The following is an 18,148-nucleotide window of genomic DNA, read 5'->3' on the forward strand; positions in this document are numbered from 1 at the left end:
GTATCATCCCTCTAATTCCTCCCTCCTTCCCCATGGGGTATCATCCCTCTAATTCCTCCCTCCTTCCCCATGGGGTATCACCCCTCTAATTCCTCCCTCCTTCCCCATGGGGTACCATCCCTCTAACTCCTCCCTCCTTCCTCCTTCCCCATGGGGTATCATCCCTCTAATTCCTCCCTCCTTCCCCATGGGGTACCATCCCTCTAACTCCTCCCTCCTTCCTCCTTCCCCATGGGGTACCATCCCTCTAACTCCTCCCTCCTTCCTTCTTCCCCATGGGGTATCATCCCTCTAATTCCTCCCTCCTTCCCCATGGTGTACCATCCCTCTAACTCCTCCCTCCTTCCTCATCCCTCTAATTCCTTCCTCCTTCCCCATGGGGTATCATCCCTCTAATTCCTTCCTCCTTCCCCATGGGGTATCATCCCTCTAATTCCTTCCTCCTTCCCCATGGGGTATCATCCCTCTAATTCCTCCCTCCTTCCCCATGGGGTATCATCCCTCTAATTCCTCCCTCCTTCCCCATGGGGTATCATCCCTCTAATTCCTCCCTCCTTCCCCATGGGGTATCATCCCTCTAATTTCTCCCTCCTTCCCCATGGGGTATCATCCCTCTAATTCCTCCCTCCTTCCCCATGGGGTATCATCCCTCTAATTCCTCCCTCCTTCCCCATGGGGTATCATCCCTCTAATTCCTCCCTCCTTCCCCATGGGGTATCATCCCTCTAATTCCTCCCTCCTTCCCCATGGGGTATCATCCCTCTAATTCCTCCCTCCTTCCCCATGGGGTATCATCCCTCTAATTCCTCCCTCCTTCCCCATGGGGTATCATCCCTCTAATTCCTCCCTCCTTCCCCATGGGGTATCATCCCTCTAATTCCTCCCTCCTTCCCCATGGGGTATCATCCCTCTAATTCCTCCCTCCTTCCCCATGGGGTACCATCCCTCTAACTCCTCCCTCCTTCCTCATCCCTCTAATTCCTTCCTCCTTCCCCATGGGGTATCATCCCTCTAATTCCTCCCTCCTTCCCCATGGGGTATCATCCCTCTAATTCCTCCCTCCTTCCCCATGGGGTATCATCCCTCTAATTCCTCCCTCCTTCCCCATGGGGTGGCTTTCAGAGAGGCTAGCTCTTTGTCATGTGTTTTAGCATGTCAATTGAACGTCTGTCTGATATGTGCAATGTGTTTAGACAAGCCAAATAACTTTCACTGCGCTGTACTTTGGCAACCATTTTGTTTGCGAACCAGAGGAGCCCCATTTTTATTGGGAACGCGGTGGGGGAAACAGGTATTTCAGTAAAAAAAGGACAAATATGAAGGACAAACAGTGTATAATGTCCCCCTGAAACCATTATAATAACCATATTATTCTTCTAATTATTATAATCATCACTATCACTATTGTTACTATCATCAATATTCCAATTGTAAGTACTAATTCACTCATGAATGTAAAAACTAAATGAAAAAAAAACATTCTCTATAGCGAACAAAATAATATACTAAAATATGCACCTTGAAGGGGCTTTCGGGAGGCTTTCAGTCAGTCCTTCTTGCTGCATATGAAGAAATTCATTTCTAAGGCTGATTTTGATTTGACACACACACACACACACACACACACACACACACACACACACACACACACACACACACACACACACACACACACACACACACACACACACACACACACACACACACACACACACACACACACAATCTCTACATTTCAAATGGGCAAACAAAGAAGGAAATCGAATCAAAGAAAATGAACAACAAAAAACAGAAAAGTTGAGATGGAGGGTAAACTAACAAAATGTAAAGGTTGCTACACCTGAAATGAGATGGAGGTAAACACAAAATGTAAAGGTTGCTACACCTGAAACAGAAAAGCTAAATGAGATGGAGGGTAAACAAAATGTAAAGGTTGCTACACCTGAAACAGAAAAGCAAAAGATGGAGGGTAAACGTAAAGGTTGCTACACCTGAAACAGAAAAGCTAAATGAGATGGAGGGTAAACTCGAACAAAACGTAAAGGTTGCTACACCTGAAACAGAAAAGCTAAATGAGATGGAGGGTAAACTCGAACAAAACGTAAAGGTTGCTACACCTGAAACAGAAAAGCTAAATGAGATGGAGGGTAAACTCGAACAAAACGTAAAGGTTGCTACACCTGAAACAGAAAAGCTAAATGAGATGGAGGGTAAACTCGAACAAAACGTAAAGGTTGCTACACCTGAAACAGAAAAGCTAAATGAGATGGAGGGTAAACACAAAATGTAAAGGTTGCTACACCTGAAACAGAAAAGCTAAATGAGATGGAGGGTAAACTCGAACAAAACGTAAAGGTTGCTACACCTGAAACAGAAAAGCTAAATGAGATGGAGGGTAAACTCGAACAAAACGTAAAGGTTGCTACACCTGAAACAGAAAAGCTAAATGAGATGGAGGGTAAACTCGAACAAAACGTAAAGGTTGCTACACCTGAAACAGAAAAGCTAAATGAGATGGAGGGTAAACTCGAACAAAACGTAAAGGTTGCTACACCTGAAACAGAAAAGCTAAATGAGATGGAGGGTAAAAAATCGAACAAAACAGTAAAGGTTGCTACACCTGAAACAGAAAAGCTAAATGAGATGGAGGGTAAACTCGAACAAAAAAGTAAAAACAGAAAAGTTGCTACACCTGAAACAGAAAAGCTAAATGAGATGGAGGGTAAACTCGAACAAAACGTAAAGGTTGCTACACCTGAAACAGAAAAGCTAAATGAGATGGAGGGTAAACTCGAACAAAAAATGTAAAGGTTGCTACACCTGAAACAGAAAAGCTAAATGAGATGGAGGGTAAACTCGAACAAAACGTAAAGGTTGCTACACCTGAAACAGAAAAGCTAAATGAGATGGAGGGTAAACTCGAACAAAAACGTAAAGGTTGCTACACCTGAAACAGAAAAGCTAAATGAGATGGAGGGTAAACTCAAAACGAACAAAACGTAAAGGTTGCTACACCTGAAACAGAAAAGCTAAATGAGATGGAGGGTAAACTCGAACAAAACGTAAAGGTTGCTACACCTGAAACAGAAAAGCTAAATGAGATGGAGGGTAAACTCGAACAAAACGTAAAGGTTGCTACACCTGAAACAGAAAAGCTAAATGAGATGGAGGGTAAACTCGAACAAAACGTAAAGGTTGCTACACCTGAAACAGAAAAGCTAAATGAGATGGAGGGTAAACTCGAACAAAACGTAAAGGTTGCTCAGAAAAGCTAAATGAGATGGAGGGTAAACAAAAACGTAAAGGTTGCTACACCTGAAACAGAAAAGCTAAATGAGATGGAGGGTAAACTCGAACAAAACGTAAAGGTTGCTACACCTGAAACAGAAAAGCTAAATGAGATGGAGGGTAAACTCGAACAAAACGTAAAGGTTGCTACACCTGAAACAGAAAAGCTAAATGAGATGGAGGGTAAACTCGAACAAAACGTAAAGGTTGCTACACCTGAAACAGAAAAGCTAAATGAGATGGAGGGTAAACTCGAACAAAACGTAAAGGTTGCGAAACAGAAAAGCTAAATGAGATGGAGGGTAAACTAACAAAACCTGAAACAGAAAAGCTAAATGAGATGGAGGGTAAACTCAAACAAAACGTAAAGGTTGCTACACCTGAAACAGAAAAGCTAAATGAGATGGAGGGTAAACTCGAACAAAACGTAAAGGTTGCTACACCTGAAACAGAAAAGCTAAATGAGATGGAGGGTAAACTCGAACAAAACGTAAAGGTTGCTACACCTGAAACAGAAAAGCTAAATGAGATGGAGGGTAAACTCGAACAAAACGTAAAGGTTGCTACACCTGAAACAGAAAAGCTAAATGAGATGGAGGGTAAACTCGAACAAAACGTAAAGGTTGCTACACCTGAAACAGAAAAGCTAAATGAGATGGAGGGTAAACTCGAACAAAACGTAAAGGTTGCTACACCTGAAACAGAAAAGCTAAATGAGATGGAGGGTAAACTCGAACAAAACGTAAATGGATGGAGGGTGCTACACCTGAAACAGAAAAGCTAAATGAGATGGAGGGTAAACTCGAACAAAATGTAAAGGTTGCTACACCTGAAACAGAAAAGCTAAATGAGATGGAGGGTAAACTCGAACAAAACGTAAAGGTTGCTACACCTGAAACAGAAAAGCTAAATGAGATGGAGGGTAAACTCGAACAAAACGTAAAGGTTGCTACACCTGAATGTTAATCCTTCAGGCTATCGTGTTCTAAAATAATAGAACAATGTGTTTTTTATTGTTGATTCCATGTCTTTCGCATAACCGTTTGCTAATATCTGAAATGTAATGCTGAAATGTAACTTGAAATGAAGCCCAACAGATAAGATATTCTGTCAACGAGGCATTTGAATCAGTTACAAATGAATGACTGCTATTACATATTTATATATATTTTTTTGCATCGTTTGGATTCTTCTCCGTTAAGCTTCGCACAAAATCAGATCATCATCTCCTCTCAATTTGAGTCAAATGGGAATAAAGCCGAATTTGAGAAACACACGTCACTTACGTCATGTACGATTTTAACACAACCTGTACACTTCACACACACTCATCTTAAATTAGGATCAGTGTAACTAGGATCAGCACGATTCTTCGCTAGCCTAATGAATGAATTGAGCTTAACGCTGAAATGACTACGCCACTTAAAATATACGCAAACCAACAACAAACAACAAGAAAAACCTGTCCTTGTACTATCTACTTACCTAATATCTACTTACCTATTATCTACTTACCTATTATCTACTTATTATCTACTTACCTATTATCGACCCTACCTATTGTTCTATGAATCTCACTCAAACGTGGATCAAATCTTCATCAATCTCAGTAACTGTCATAAGTAACTATATATTTCTTATTTGACTAACTAACAACCCTATTGGGATAAACCATCTAGGACTATTACTGCAGTTTGTTCCTCGTCCTGAAATCAATAGAGCTGAAGTGGAGACATGATCTGTGGACGCGGGGGGGGGAAGCAAGTTCTTTACATATAACCAATAAACTCTGTCTGTATTTCATGGTGGTGAGTGTGATGGAGGCATTGAACTGAAAGGAGATCTACGAACATGTTAACCTTTTGAACGGTTCGAGGTTCCAGATCACAATGTGTCGTCTGGTCAGATTAATAATACCGGTTTTAGTTCAAGGAGAAAGAATTACGAGCCAGTTATTGTGACAGGAATCAGGGAGTCTCAAAATGGCTGACAGATTAGAGAGATGGATACACTCCTTAATGAAACCTCTACGGACGTACACATACTGACACATCAATATGGGGAAGCATTAGAAAACCAATTATAATCAAAGCTCATCAATAAAAAATAAATCTCTATATTATAATGTACGGCAACATACCAAGCGAGATATACCATCATAATCCACTCTGTTATATATATATATTGATGATTCATTCATTCCAATACTATGGGAACTTGTTGGATTAGAATTTCAAACGTGTGAAGAAGGAAGAATTATCTGGATATAGATAGACAGAGGTCGGCTTCCATAATAAATGGACACTCAAAAAAGCAACACTTGGTATCTGGCAAAAACAAACTATGTAGGTACATCATCATCATCATCATTATGCGTGTACATCATCATCATCATTATGCGTGTACATCATCATCATCATTATGCGTGTACATCATCATCATCATTATGCGTGTACATGATCATCATTATTATGCGTGTACATCATCATCATCATTATGCGTGTACATCATCATCATTATTATGCGTGCACATCATCATCATTATTATGCGTGTACATGATCATCATCATTATGCGTGTAAAACATCATCACTCATCTTAACCTGCATTGACCACTCACCACCACCACCACCAGGCAGCTCCTTACATTATTGCAAAGGGTCACTTTCAAAGTCGTTAGTGAAGAATTTGAACATTAAATAAAATGTGTGATTACATGAAATGGGTCATTCCGACTGTATAACAGGAGGTACATTTCAATTCGACAATATGGCAAAATCAAAAAAAAAAATCACTTGAAATAGGTGACCAATGAGAAAAGGTATATAATAAGGGATCAATTCTCTACTCTAAGATTTTAAAAATTGCAGTACACTATTAATGTATTTATAGATTATTTTTTTTAAACAATTTGATGCTGTATCAAAAACGTTGTAAAAAAATTAGATAGAGATTTTATCAACCATTTTTTTCTGTGTTTTCTGGTAATCTTGTTATTGGGATATTCCCTTTTCTTTCTCTCTCTAACTCTCCTACCCTCCTCTCAACAATGACCTTTGAGTTGTGAATACATGTTGTATCCCTTTCAGGACATTCTCAATCACTCTCAACGGCCCTAAACTGTTTTACCGCATAAACTGTGAAAACAAGAGTATCATCACTACATAAAAAAATAAATTACCCCTTGTCTAAAATAAACTGCAGGAGGCTTTTTCCACATCTGATTTACACAAAACGTTTTTTTTTGGGGGGGGGGGACTAAAAATACACACAGGCAGATCCATCGTTATTTACAGAAGACACTTGTCGCATCACCATAAAGGCAAAATGGCATTCAAATGGTCAATGTTATGATCATATTCGGATCATGATACTAATTTTAACCCATTTTACGCAAGAATAGTAAAAAGGGGCATTGTATTGTGTTATATTTCTCTCTTGAATGATTTTGGGTGGCTTTGGGAAACTCACGCAAAGTAAAAAACAAGAAATGTGGTCATAACCAGGCCAGGGTAACCATCTGGTCATAACCAGGCCAGGGTAACCATCTGGTCATAACCAGGCCAGGGTAACCATCTGGTCATAACCAGGCTAGGGTAACCATCTGGTCATAACCAGGCCAGGGTAACCATCTGGTCATAACAGGGGGTAACCATCTGGTCATAACCAGGCCAGGGTAACCATCTGGTCATAACCAGGCCAGGGTAACCATCTGGTCATAACCAGGCCAGGGTAACCATCTGGTCATAACCAGGCCAGGGTAACCATCTGGTCATAACCAGGCCAGGGTAACCATCTGGTCATAACCAGGCCAGGGTAACCATCTGGTCATAACCAGGTCAGGGTAACCATCTGATAATAACCAGGCCAGGGTAACCATCTGGTCATAACCAGGCCAGGGTACCCATCTGGTCATAACCAGGCCAGGGTACCCATCTGGTTGTCATTGCCTTCCATGTTAACGTTCACTAACCCTGACTAGGCCTACCTACTAGGTGTACCGTTCCTTTCTGATTGGGGGAAAAAGGGATCCTGCAGGCTATTTCAGTCAGGAGATCTGCTCCACCACCAAAACAATCCTATCTAATCTAATCTAACCTTAAAGATATAAAGTAAAAAAAAAAAAAATACTAATACTAATTTCTAATTCTTCTTTTAGGCTACCCTTGTTATGCTCATCTTGACTAGACATTGTGTGAATAAGGGTAAAAACATACAATTATTGTTAAAAGGCAAACCTTATTGAATCCAAACAGCCACCGCCACATCGATCAACCACTGTGTTTAACTGTCTGCAGGGTTGGCTGTCCCAGATCAACATGATTATGTTGTGTTTGTTTTCATTCATAGAACTCTCTATCTCATCATTAAAAAACCTTTTTGCCTGCAGTGTGTTTGTTTATTGTCCTCTTGTATTATTCAAGATAAAAGAAGATTAAAAAAAGGCAAGTAGTTTGATCTTAAAGTCAAGTCAAAAACAGAAGAAAACCAGAACCAAAAGACGCAAAATAAAACAAAAGGCCATTTAGTTTCAAATGGAGAAAAAAGCTGCTGGGACAGGAGGGGCGTGTCTTCTCAATCTAGCTGTTCAGCTGTAACCAATGAGATGACGAGAGACTGAATAGTGTCATTGTTGTGGCTATTGTTGTCGAGGCTACCACCTAGTTCTCCCTCCCTCCCATCATTCAACTTTAACTCAGCCTTGATCAGATCAGCCCAAAACCCTCCCAACCCAAAATGTCCGAAGTTCATTGCCACTTTGCAGAGCCTCTACCCTCCTCCTCCCACCCCTTATTTCCAAACAGACAACACTGGTGTGAGACGGTTACATGTCCCCCCTGCTTCCCCTCTCCTCCTCTGGAGGAGCCAGCTAACCTTAGGGTGGCACGTAAGGTGGTGGGGATCTGTAGGGGGTCATGTTCTTTGGACGAGAGCCTTTACCTTCCATGGGGACAGTAAAAGGGGGTGGAGGCTGGTAGGGAGGGGCATTGGGATCTTCATCCCTCAGAGCTGTGTACTCCCCCAGAAGGTCCTGGTTCAGGGGGGTGGTCTCTGGACTGGTCATGTTGGGGTACTCAGGCGGGGGCAGTGGGGGTTTCTCCTCCTGCAGGATGAGGGGCATGGAGGAGGACGGAGGGGGCTTGGAGTCGTCAAGCTCGTCTGCGAAAATGATGGGTACCCCCTTCTTGATGAAGGTAGCCTGGTCCTCGATGGTCAGCTTTCCTTTGCGCTTTTTACGGTAGCAGATCATGGCGATGATGCCGGCGATCAGCAAGATGGCCGCCACCACTACCGCAGGGATGACCGTGTGAAGGTAGACGTCGTCCGTGCTCTGGCGTCCGGCGCCGAGCGCCGGGGTGACGGCCGGGGGTAAAGGAATGGTGATTTCACTCGGCGGCACGAACATGTAGTTCTGGCAGGCGGCTGTCCCTTTGACCTTGATGTCGATGGGTTTGAATTCAGGCTCCATGGTGGAGATGAATGTCTGGGAGGGCCTTCCCTGGGCGTTAGAGATCCTCCTGGACATGGTCTGGATCTTCTCCTTGGGACAGGGGTTCTGCTGGAGGCTGTTGTTGGTCCACTCCACCATGATTGATCCCTTGGTGATGTTCCTCAGGGTGACCGTGCTGCTGTTGCGGTCCCCGAACGAGTACGCCAGTTTCTTGATGAGCAAAATCTTCTTGTGGATGTCGTTGGTCACCTGGTGAGGTTCCCCGTGGAAGCGAGCCTGGAACAAGACCGGGGACTTATCGTTGGGAGCCCAACGGTTCACACGGACCTCAAAGGCATCGATTGCGTTCAGACCGCCCTTATCGGTGGCCTGCATGAAGTACTCGTGCTTCCCGATGTGGTTCGAGTCAGGTAGACCATACAGCAGCTGACTTGTGCTATTAAACTGTATCCAGGAATCATCTCCGACCACTTCGTTGTGGTTCATCCTCAATGTCAACCTCAACTTGTCTGTCGTACCATCCTCCTTGTCAAAGAAAGTATCAGATGGGATTTTCACTTCAAAATATGTGCCCACGAAGGCATTGACCTGATCGATGGGGTTGCGGAGATCTGGTTTCTCGTTTCTTGGGTCAGGCACGATGGACGACGGTGTAGTGCGCCTGGCTGGTTTGGCTGTGGTGGTCTTGGGCTCCCTTGGCATCGGAGTGGTCTTCGGTCTCTTTGGTTTTTTGGTTGGCTTTCTGGTGGCGACTGTGATGGGTGGAGGGAGTGTCAGCGTGGCTTCCACAACAGTATGCCTGGTCATGGTGGGTTCAATGGAGATGGTACTAGTGGACTCCATCACTCTGGTTGGCAGGGGTGCACCCTGACTGGGAGTGTGGGAATAAGAGTCTCTGACACGGATTGTGGGCTTCATGGGCAAGGGCACAGGCCCTCTCATGGGTGGGGCAGAGCTGTCTGTGGGGGCAGCAATGGCAGGTGACGATAGGGTGGGTACAATGCGAATAGGGGGCTCGACGACAGACGTTGGGGGAAGCAGAGCTAGAACAGGAGTAGGGGTATTGTTGAGCTGGCGCCTCACCCGTTTTGGGATATGAGGCTTCTTGTTGGCGATGTGCCAACCGACAACCGGATATCCCAACTGAGCCGACATAGTGCCCTCTTTAGCCGGCGCCTGGACACTACTAATATTAGGGACGTTACTCTGGTCCAGGGAACAGCCCAGCTTCCAGGATAACAGGGCTCCGTTCTCCACCACCTTTTTGGCATTTCCCGGTCCGGCCATGAAGGCGGACATATCGAACAATCTGTTGTTGACCACAGGATGTATCTTCATGTGCTGCAGCGCCACGCCAGAGAACTTCTTCATCTTGGTCAGCAGCTCCACCCTCTGCCTGGAGCTCATCTTGGTCAGGTCGGCATCCAGAATCACTGTGAGCACCGTCACCGGCTCCTCGTTGCCACAGACGAATGGCTCTACCTCGTTGTTGGAGTTGTTGGATGCTGACTGGATGGCTACCTGGATCGGGTCAGTGTCAGCGTGTTCCTCTGGGTGCACCTCGATGGAGAAGATATCCTGGCTGCCATTGGATGCGGAGACGGAGATATAGTGGACACCCTTGTCCTCACCCAGTGGTAGACCCTGTAGGACGTTGCTCTCCCAGTCCCAGTGCAGCCATGTTGGTAGCGTCTCCTTGCCTGACTCAGTTATCTGGGAAAAAAAACAAAAGATAAAGAGTTGATAAGTCTTTTTTGATTCAATTAATAATTTAAGATAAAATACAAGAAAACAACATGAAAAATAATAAGTCTACGCTCACAAAATTTGCACTTCTGTTCTACTCACAGAATTACTGTTTTCTTGATTGTGTAACTAGTTTATAAATCATTCAAAATGAACTATGCATAAATCACTCCCCCATTTCCTGGTTGCAAAAATTCTAAGAATTTGCCTTATTTACGTTTATGTGACAAAACAAGCAAGTATAGGGTAGAGAACCATTGTATTCTCTAAAACACTGTAATATATTTTCCATAACCAAAAATATAGTATTTTCAGTTGTTTGGAGCTGGTGTAAAAAAACGAAAGTAAAAGACAAAACATTTAACTTAAGAATAGGAAGCATAGAAGTAACACATAGAACAGATCAACCGCTTCTTAGACTTGCTTTCAATGAGAATGACAAATCTATAACTCACATTTCTATGCGAATTTGGTCAATTGCTCCCAAAAGTGACATAATGCAGCCATTAATAACAGAGAAGAAAATAACAGCAGATCTTGTTTTATCTTTTGGGTTTATAAATAATAGGAGATGTTATTGTTGTGAGAAGCTGCTGCTGGTGATTTTCTTCACACAATTTAAATTTTTTTCTATTAGACTAGTGCAGTTTCTCTATGAGGTTAAAAGGTGAAATATAGTTTACAATTCACAAGATACAATTCATTTTAAAGTACATCTAGCAGCTGGAGAGCACCTTTACTTGCAGATCTATACATTTAATTGATCATGTGTAAATTACGTCTCCGTATTCGAGCATGGGTAGGATCTGAATCAGGGTAAGTTTGGCAGCTGGGGTGAAAGATGAGCAAGTCAAGGTTTAACCTTAGTTTGCAGCTTTGATATGTGTGAGAGAAGGGCAGTGTACCGTCTAGCCATACTCCCAAGTACTTGTATGAGGTGAGTACCTCAAGCTCTAAATCCTCAGATTTAGTAATCACAACGGTGGGGAGAGGGGCATTCCTCTTACCAAACCAAACCATAACCTTTGTTTTTGGAGGTTTTCAGAACAAGGTTAAGGGCAGAGAAAGCTTGTTGGACCCTAAGACAGGTTTGTAGTAGAGCGTTGAACACACAATCCGGGGAAGGGCCAGCTGAGTATAAGACTGCATATAAATGGATGTGAGAGCTTCCTACTGCCTGAGCTATGTTGCTGTAAATTGAGAAGAAGAGTGTGGGGCCTAGGATCGAGCCTTGGGGTACTCCCTTGGTGACAGGCAGCGTCTGAGACAGCAGCTGTTCTGACTTTATACACTGCACTCTGAGAGAGGTAATTAGCAAACCAGGCCAAAGACCGCTCAGAGACACCAATACTCCTTAGCAGGCCCACAGGAATGGAATGGTCTACCGTATGAAAAGCTTTGGCAAGTCAATAAAAATGGCAGCACAACATTGCTTAGACTCAAGGGCAATGGTGACATCATTGAGGACCTTTAAGGTTGCAGCGACACATCCATAACCTGACCGGAAACCAGATTGCATACCAGAGAGAATACTACAGACATCAAGAAAGCCAGTCAGTTGATTATTGACAAGTTTTTTCAACACTTGATAAACAGGGCAAAATAGAAATTGGCCTATAACAGTTAAGATCAGCTTGATCTCCCCTTTAAATAAAGGACGCACCGTGGCTGCCTTCCAAGGAATGGGAACCTCCCCAGAGAGGACAGACAGGTTAAAAAGGTCAGAGATAGGCTTGGCAATGATAAGGGATGCAACCTAAAAAGAAGAAAGGGTCTAAACCATCTGACCCAGATGTTTCTTTTGTGGTCAAGTTTAAGGAGTTCCTTTAGGACCTCAGACTGCAGCAAGAAACGTTGTAGCGGGGCAGGTTAAAAAGAGGGAGGAGCATCAGGGCTACTTGCATTAGAAGGGGTGGGAGATGAGGAAATGTTGGACGCATGGCTGAGTCAAACAGGAATCCTGACTTAATGAAGTGGTGATTAAAGAGCTCAGCCATGTGCTTCTTGTCAGTAACAACCACACCATCAACATTAAGGGACATGGGCAGGCGGAGGGTTTTTTCTCTAGGTCTTTAACAATTTTCCAGAACTTCCTGGGTTAGACACACAGACAGAGAACTGCTCCTTAAAGTAACTAACTTTGGCCGGATAGCCTGAGTGCACTTAATTCTCATTTGCCTGAACGAGAGCCAGTCAGCCTAAGTATGCGTGTGACGATATTTAGAAAAAATGCAATTCGAGGTGGAGTAACTCTGCCAGATCACGGTCGAACCAGGGGCTGAACCTGTTTGAAATTCTCATTTTCTTTATGCGGGCGCGTTTGTTAACATATAAACGATTTAAAAAAAGAAGGTCCAAGCGTCTTTGACAGAGGGGATCAAGTTTACAGAGAGGCCAGGTCATGAAGGAAGGCTTGCTCATTAAAGCTTTTTAGCAAGAGTCTATGACAAATCAGGACAGGTCGTTTCACTGAGCAACCATTACGAACATAGTGATCACTGTTTTACAGCTTAAAATCATTACAGAAAACACCATACCTATCAGGATTATTTGTGATGATAACATCAAAGAGAATAGCCTTTTCTGGGTGTTTGGAGTCATACCTTGTGGGATTGGTATTAATCTGAGAAAGATTTAGGGAGTCCCATTGCTTTAGGACTTGGTCAGGTGGTTTAAGCATGTCCCAGTTTAGGTCACCTAGCAGGACAAATTCAGAGTGTAAAGGGGCCAGGAGAGAGCTTAGGGCAGGTCAGGTACAGGCCAGTGCTGATGATGAATGACAAAATTCAGCAACAGTCAAAAAATAGTTATTTGGAAAGTTTAATGCTTAAAACTAGCAAATCAAATTGTTTGGGGACAGACTTGGTGGAGACAACTGAGCACTGAAGGTGTTCCTTGGTAAAGATTGCCACTCCACCACCTTTGGAAGATCTGTCTTGCCGAAAAAGGTTATAACCAGAAAGGTTAACAGTGTTCAAATCACTTTTTCTTAACCACATCTCAGTAATGACCAACACATCTGGATTGGAGCTGTGAACCCACACTTTCAATTGGGTAATAAGCTTCTAGTGTTAACGTGCAGAAAACACAGGCTTTTATGGGGAGCAGAAATCAGTGAAGCAGATATCAGAGCACAAGTCAGAATTGAGGCTAGCAACAGTAGATGGGCCAGGGTGTGCATGCACATTTCCACATACCATCAACAGTAATATATTCAAGGCACGGGGTAGGACAGGGAGAGCTCTGCAGTCTTGATTTCAAATCAAATCAAATGTTATTGGTCACATGCGCCAGATACAACAGGTGTAGGTAGACCTTTCAGTGAAATGCTTACTTATGACATTTGAATCAAATCAAATCGAAGGTATTTATATAGCCCTTCGTACATCAGCTGATATCTCAAAGTGCTGTACAGAAACCCAGCCTAAAACCCCAAACAGCAAGCAATGTGCAATAGATGACAACAATATCCTATTATACAGCAATTTAATCAGGTAACATGAATATAAAGCCGGCCAGAGTTGGATAGAATAGGACGGGAGGCCAACAGTCCGTGCAAATAATAGAGAGTCAGAGTCCCGAGTGTGGGAACAAACATAGTCTGTCCCACGGTTGGGTAAACAAGAAAGTTCATAGTCAACAAAGCAGATAGGAGTCGTGGGATAAATAGCATTAAGCACCAGAAACAATATATAATGACTTGGGGTCATTGTAAGTTTGGAGTAACTTGCCCCAACAGTGCGTGTGTGCTAGAGGTGAGTGAAACCTCGGGAAAGAAGGGGAGTGTGGCGGGGGTACCTGTACCAAACAGGAGGAGACAACCAGGGGCAGACAGTGAACAGATCGCAGGTGGAATCCAAGCAGCAGTGCAGCAGCCAACGGGAGTAGATGTCACACAAACTGCAGAGAAGCTTTTTCAGGAGGAAGATCCCTTGTAGAAAATCCCAGCAAGCTAGCTAACGTAGCTAGCAAGTCTCTGTCTACCCTGTCTTTCAACCTGGAAAAGCAGGTCGTTAGCTAGCTATATCTCTTCAGTTTCGGCGGATGATCCTTTACGACATTCAAACAAAATTTTCCTGTGGCTGTTGTAATTTGGAGATGGCGAGGAGGATATCTTCTGATGTGATCAAAGCAACAATATCGTTTCTTATTGAGGTAATTTACAATTGAAGTATCCTGGTATCCTGGCTGTATATCTGATTTCAAAATAGAGATGAATCCAGGGGTACTGTGTTGTAATGACAGCTGCACAGAGGGAGGGGGCTTCAAAGGCCTCTGAATTTGGGTGGGGAGGCTGGAAAACTCTTCTGCCATTGTTGGGCTCAAGGGCTTTGACACCTCTCACTTCACACTTCAGTGGTAATTGAAGTTGCAGCTGGATCTGTTCAGTCCTAGCAAACTCGGTAGCCTTAACTTCGCATTCAGTCCTAATAAAGTACAATATAACATTGTAATTTCTTTTTTTTTTCTTGGCTGTAAAAGTAGCTTCAGACTAAACATTACTCTCTCAGTTCCAGGTTGGATGATGTTGATGTTTCTTGTTCTTCTTTTGCTGGTCGTTGGTTTGCCAGAGCATTTGCTGTATAGACCTTGGAAATACGAATCTTGGTAGTAGGAATCCTTCCAGGAATCCTTCCAGGAATCCTTCCAGGTAATTTTGTCTGAAATCAGGTTGTAGGTTGGAGTTTTGATTTGGAGTGAAGGTTATGTTGTGGAGGGTAGTATCCTGTATATGTCCTGGTGACATAGTGAAGGTTATGTTGTGGAGGGTAGTATCCTGTATATGTCCTGGTGACATAGTGAAGGTTATGTTGTGGAGGGTAGTATCCTGTATATGTCCTGGTGACATAGTGAAGGTTATGTTGTGGAGGGTAGTATCCAGTATATGTCCTGGTGACATAGTGAAGGTTATGTTGTGGAGGGTAGTATCCTGTATATGTCCTGGTGACATAGTGGAGGGTAGTATCCTGTATATGTCCTGGTGACATAGTGAAGGTTGTGTTGTAGATGGTAGTATCCTGTATATGTCCTGGTGACATAGTGAAGGTTGTGTTGTGGAGGGTAGTATCCAGTATATGTCCTGGTGACATAGTGAAGGTTATATTGTAGAGGGTAGCATCCAGTATATGTCCTGGTGACATAGTGGAGGGTAGTGTCCTGTATATGTCCTGGTGACATAGTGTTGTAGAGGGTAGTGTCCTGTATATGTCCTGGTGACATAGTGTTGTAGAGGGTAGTGTCCTGTATATGTCCTGGTGACATAGTGTTGTAGAGGGTAGTGTCCTGTATATGTCCTGGTGACATAGTGTTGTAGAGGGTAGTGTCCTGTATATGTCCTGGTGACATAGTGGAGGGTAGTATCCTGTATATGTCCTGGTGACATAGTGAAGGTTATGTTGTAGAGGGTAGTATCCTGTATATGTCCTGGTGACATAGTGAAGGTTATGTTGTGGAGGGTAACATCCTGTATATGTCCTGGTGACATAGTGAAGGTTATGTTGTGGAGGGTAGTATCCTGTATATGTCCTGGTGACATAGTGAAGGTTATGTTGTGGAGGGTAGTATCCTGTATATGTCCTGGTGACATAGTGAAGGTTATGTTGTGGAGGGTAGTATCCTGTATATGTCCTGGTGACATAGTGAAGGTTATGTTGTGGAGGGTAATATCCTGTATATGTCCTGGTGACATAGTGAAGGTTATGTTGTGGAGGGTAGTATCCTGTATATGTCCTGGTGACATAGTGAAGGTTATGTTGTGGAGGGTAGTATCCTGTATATGTCCTGGTGACATAGTGAAGGTTATGTTGTGGAGGGTAGTATAGGTGACATAGTGTTGTAGAGGGTAGTATCCTGTATATGTCCTGGTGACATAGTGTTGTGGAGGGTAGTATCCTGTGTATACAGTTGAAGTCGGAAGTTTACAAACACCTTAGCCAAATACATTTAAACTCAAGTTTTTCCTGACATTTAATCAGAGTAAGCGGGCAAAAAAGCGGACAAAAAAGTTATTTGGTCTGCCTGGGAGCAAGACATCCTGGTCCGTGACTGGGCTGGATTTCTTCCTGTAGTCCGTGATTGACTGTAGACCCTGCCACATGCCTCTTGTGTCTGAGCCGTTGAATTGAGATTCTACTTTGTCTCTGTACTGACGCTTAGCTTGTTTGATAGCCTTGCGGAGGGAATAGCTGCACTGTTTGTATTCAGTCATGTTACCAGACACCTTGCCCTGATTAAAAGCAGTGGTTCGCGCTTTCAGTTTCACACGAATGCTGCCATCAATCCAAGGTTTCTGGTTAGGGAATGTTTTAATCGTTGCTATGGGAACGACATCTTCAACGCACGTTCTAATGAACTCGCACACCGAATCAGCGTATTCATCAATATTGTTATCTGACGCAATACGAAACATCTCCCAGTCCACGTGATGGAAGCAGTCTTGGAGTGTGGAGTCAGCTTTTTTGCCCGCTTTGAGGACAATACAGTGCCACTGACACGGCCTGCAATGAAAACATGCGGTCTCTCCTTCACTGCAGCCGAGGTGAGTAAGACATTTAAACGTGTTAACCCTCGCAAGGCTGCAGGCCCAGACGGCATCCCCAGCCGCGCCCTCAGAGCATGCGCAGACCAGCTGGCCGGTGTGTTTACGGACATATTCAATCAATCCCTATACCAGTCTGCTGTTCCCACATGCTTCAAGAGGGCCACCATTGTTCCTGTTCCCAAGAAAGCTAAGGTAACTGAGCTAAACGACTACCGCCCCGTAGCACTCACATCTGTCATCATGAAGTGCTTTGAGAGACTAGTCAAGGACCATATCACCTCCACCCTACCTGACACCCTAGACCCACTCCAATTTGCTTACCGCCCAAATAGGTCCACAGACGATGCAATCTCAACCACACTGCACACTGCCCTAACCCATCTGGACAAGAGGAATACCTATGTGAGAATGCTGTTCATCGACTACAGCTCGGCATTCAACACCATAGTACCCTCCAAGCTCGTCATCAAGCTCGAGACCCTGGGTCTCGACCCCGCCCTGTGCAACTGGGTACTGGACTTCCTGACGGGCCCCTGACGGGCCGCCCCAGGTGGTGAGGGTAGGCAACAACATCTCCTCCCCGCTGATCCTCAACACTGGGGCCCCACCAGGGTGCGTTCTGAGCCCTCTCCTGTACTCCCTGTTCACCCACGACTGCATGGCCACGCACGCCTCCAACTCAATCATTAAGTTTGCGGACGACACAACAGTGGTAGGCTTGATTACCAACAACGACGAGACGGCCTACAGGGTGGAGGTGAGGGCCCTCGGAGTGTGGTGTCAGGAAAATAACCTCACACTCAACGTCAACAAAACTAAGGAGATGATTGTGGACTTCAGGAAACAGCAGAGGGAACACCCCCTATCCACATCGATGGAACAGTAGTGGAGAGGGTAGCAAGTTTTAAGTTCCTCGGCATACACATCACAGACAAACTGAATTGGTCCACTCACACAGACAGCATCGTGAAGAAGGCGCAGCAGCGCCTCTTCAACCTCAGGAGGCTGAAGAAATTCGGCTTGTCACCAAAAGCACTCACAAACTTCTACAGATGCACAATCGAGAGCAATCGAGAGCATCCTGGCGGGCTGTATCACCGCCTGGTACGGCAACTGCTCCGC

General features: G+C 44.1%; 1 protein-coding gene and 3 long non-coding RNA genes across 5 annotated transcripts in view; 2 read left to right on the forward strand and 2 right to left on the reverse strand.

The window, feature by feature from the left end:
* The first annotated feature begins 2,070 nt into the window (after nt 1–2,070).
* On the forward strand, nt 2,071–2,367 carry LOC121847711. Its single transcript, XR_006084519.1, has 2 exons — nt 2,071–2,107; nt 2,293–2,367. It is a non-coding gene; the product is annotated as an uncharacterized LOC121847711 (long non-coding RNA).
* Nucleotides 2,101–2,796, reverse strand: LOC121847709. The gene is made up of 3 exons (XR_006084517.1): nt 2,693–2,796; nt 2,303–2,554; nt 2,101–2,243 (listed from the first exon to the last, which is right to left on the reverse strand). It is a non-coding gene; the product is annotated as an uncharacterized LOC121847709 (long non-coding RNA).
* Nucleotides 2,797–3,012: 216 nt separating this feature from the next.
* LOC121847710 lies at nt 3,013–3,504 on the forward strand. The gene is made up of 2 exons (XR_006084518.1): nt 3,013–3,257; nt 3,306–3,504. It is a non-coding gene; the product is annotated as an uncharacterized LOC121847710 (long non-coding RNA).
* Nucleotides 3,505–6,938: 3,434 nt separating this feature from the next.
* Nucleotides 6,939–18,148, reverse strand: part of LOC112237828 (dystroglycan) — a 117,480-nt gene continuing 106,270 nt past the window's right edge. For both annotated transcript variants that reach the window (XM_042329721.1, XM_042329719.1), the window contains exon 3: nt 6,939–10,452. In XM_042329721.1, coding sequence (XP_042185655.1) covers nt 8,164–10,452 — 2,289 coding nt within the window. In that variant the 3' untranslated portion in view covers nt 6,939–8,163. The remainder of the gene's footprint in view (nt 10,453–18,148) is intronic.

The sequence above is a fragment of the Oncorhynchus tshawytscha genome, linkage group LG02 (assembly GCF_018296145.1).
Source record: "Oncorhynchus tshawytscha isolate Ot180627B linkage group LG02, Otsh_v2.0, whole genome shotgun sequence".
NCBI classification, from domain to species: Eukaryota; Metazoa; Chordata; class Actinopteri; order Salmoniformes; family Salmonidae; genus Oncorhynchus; species Oncorhynchus tshawytscha.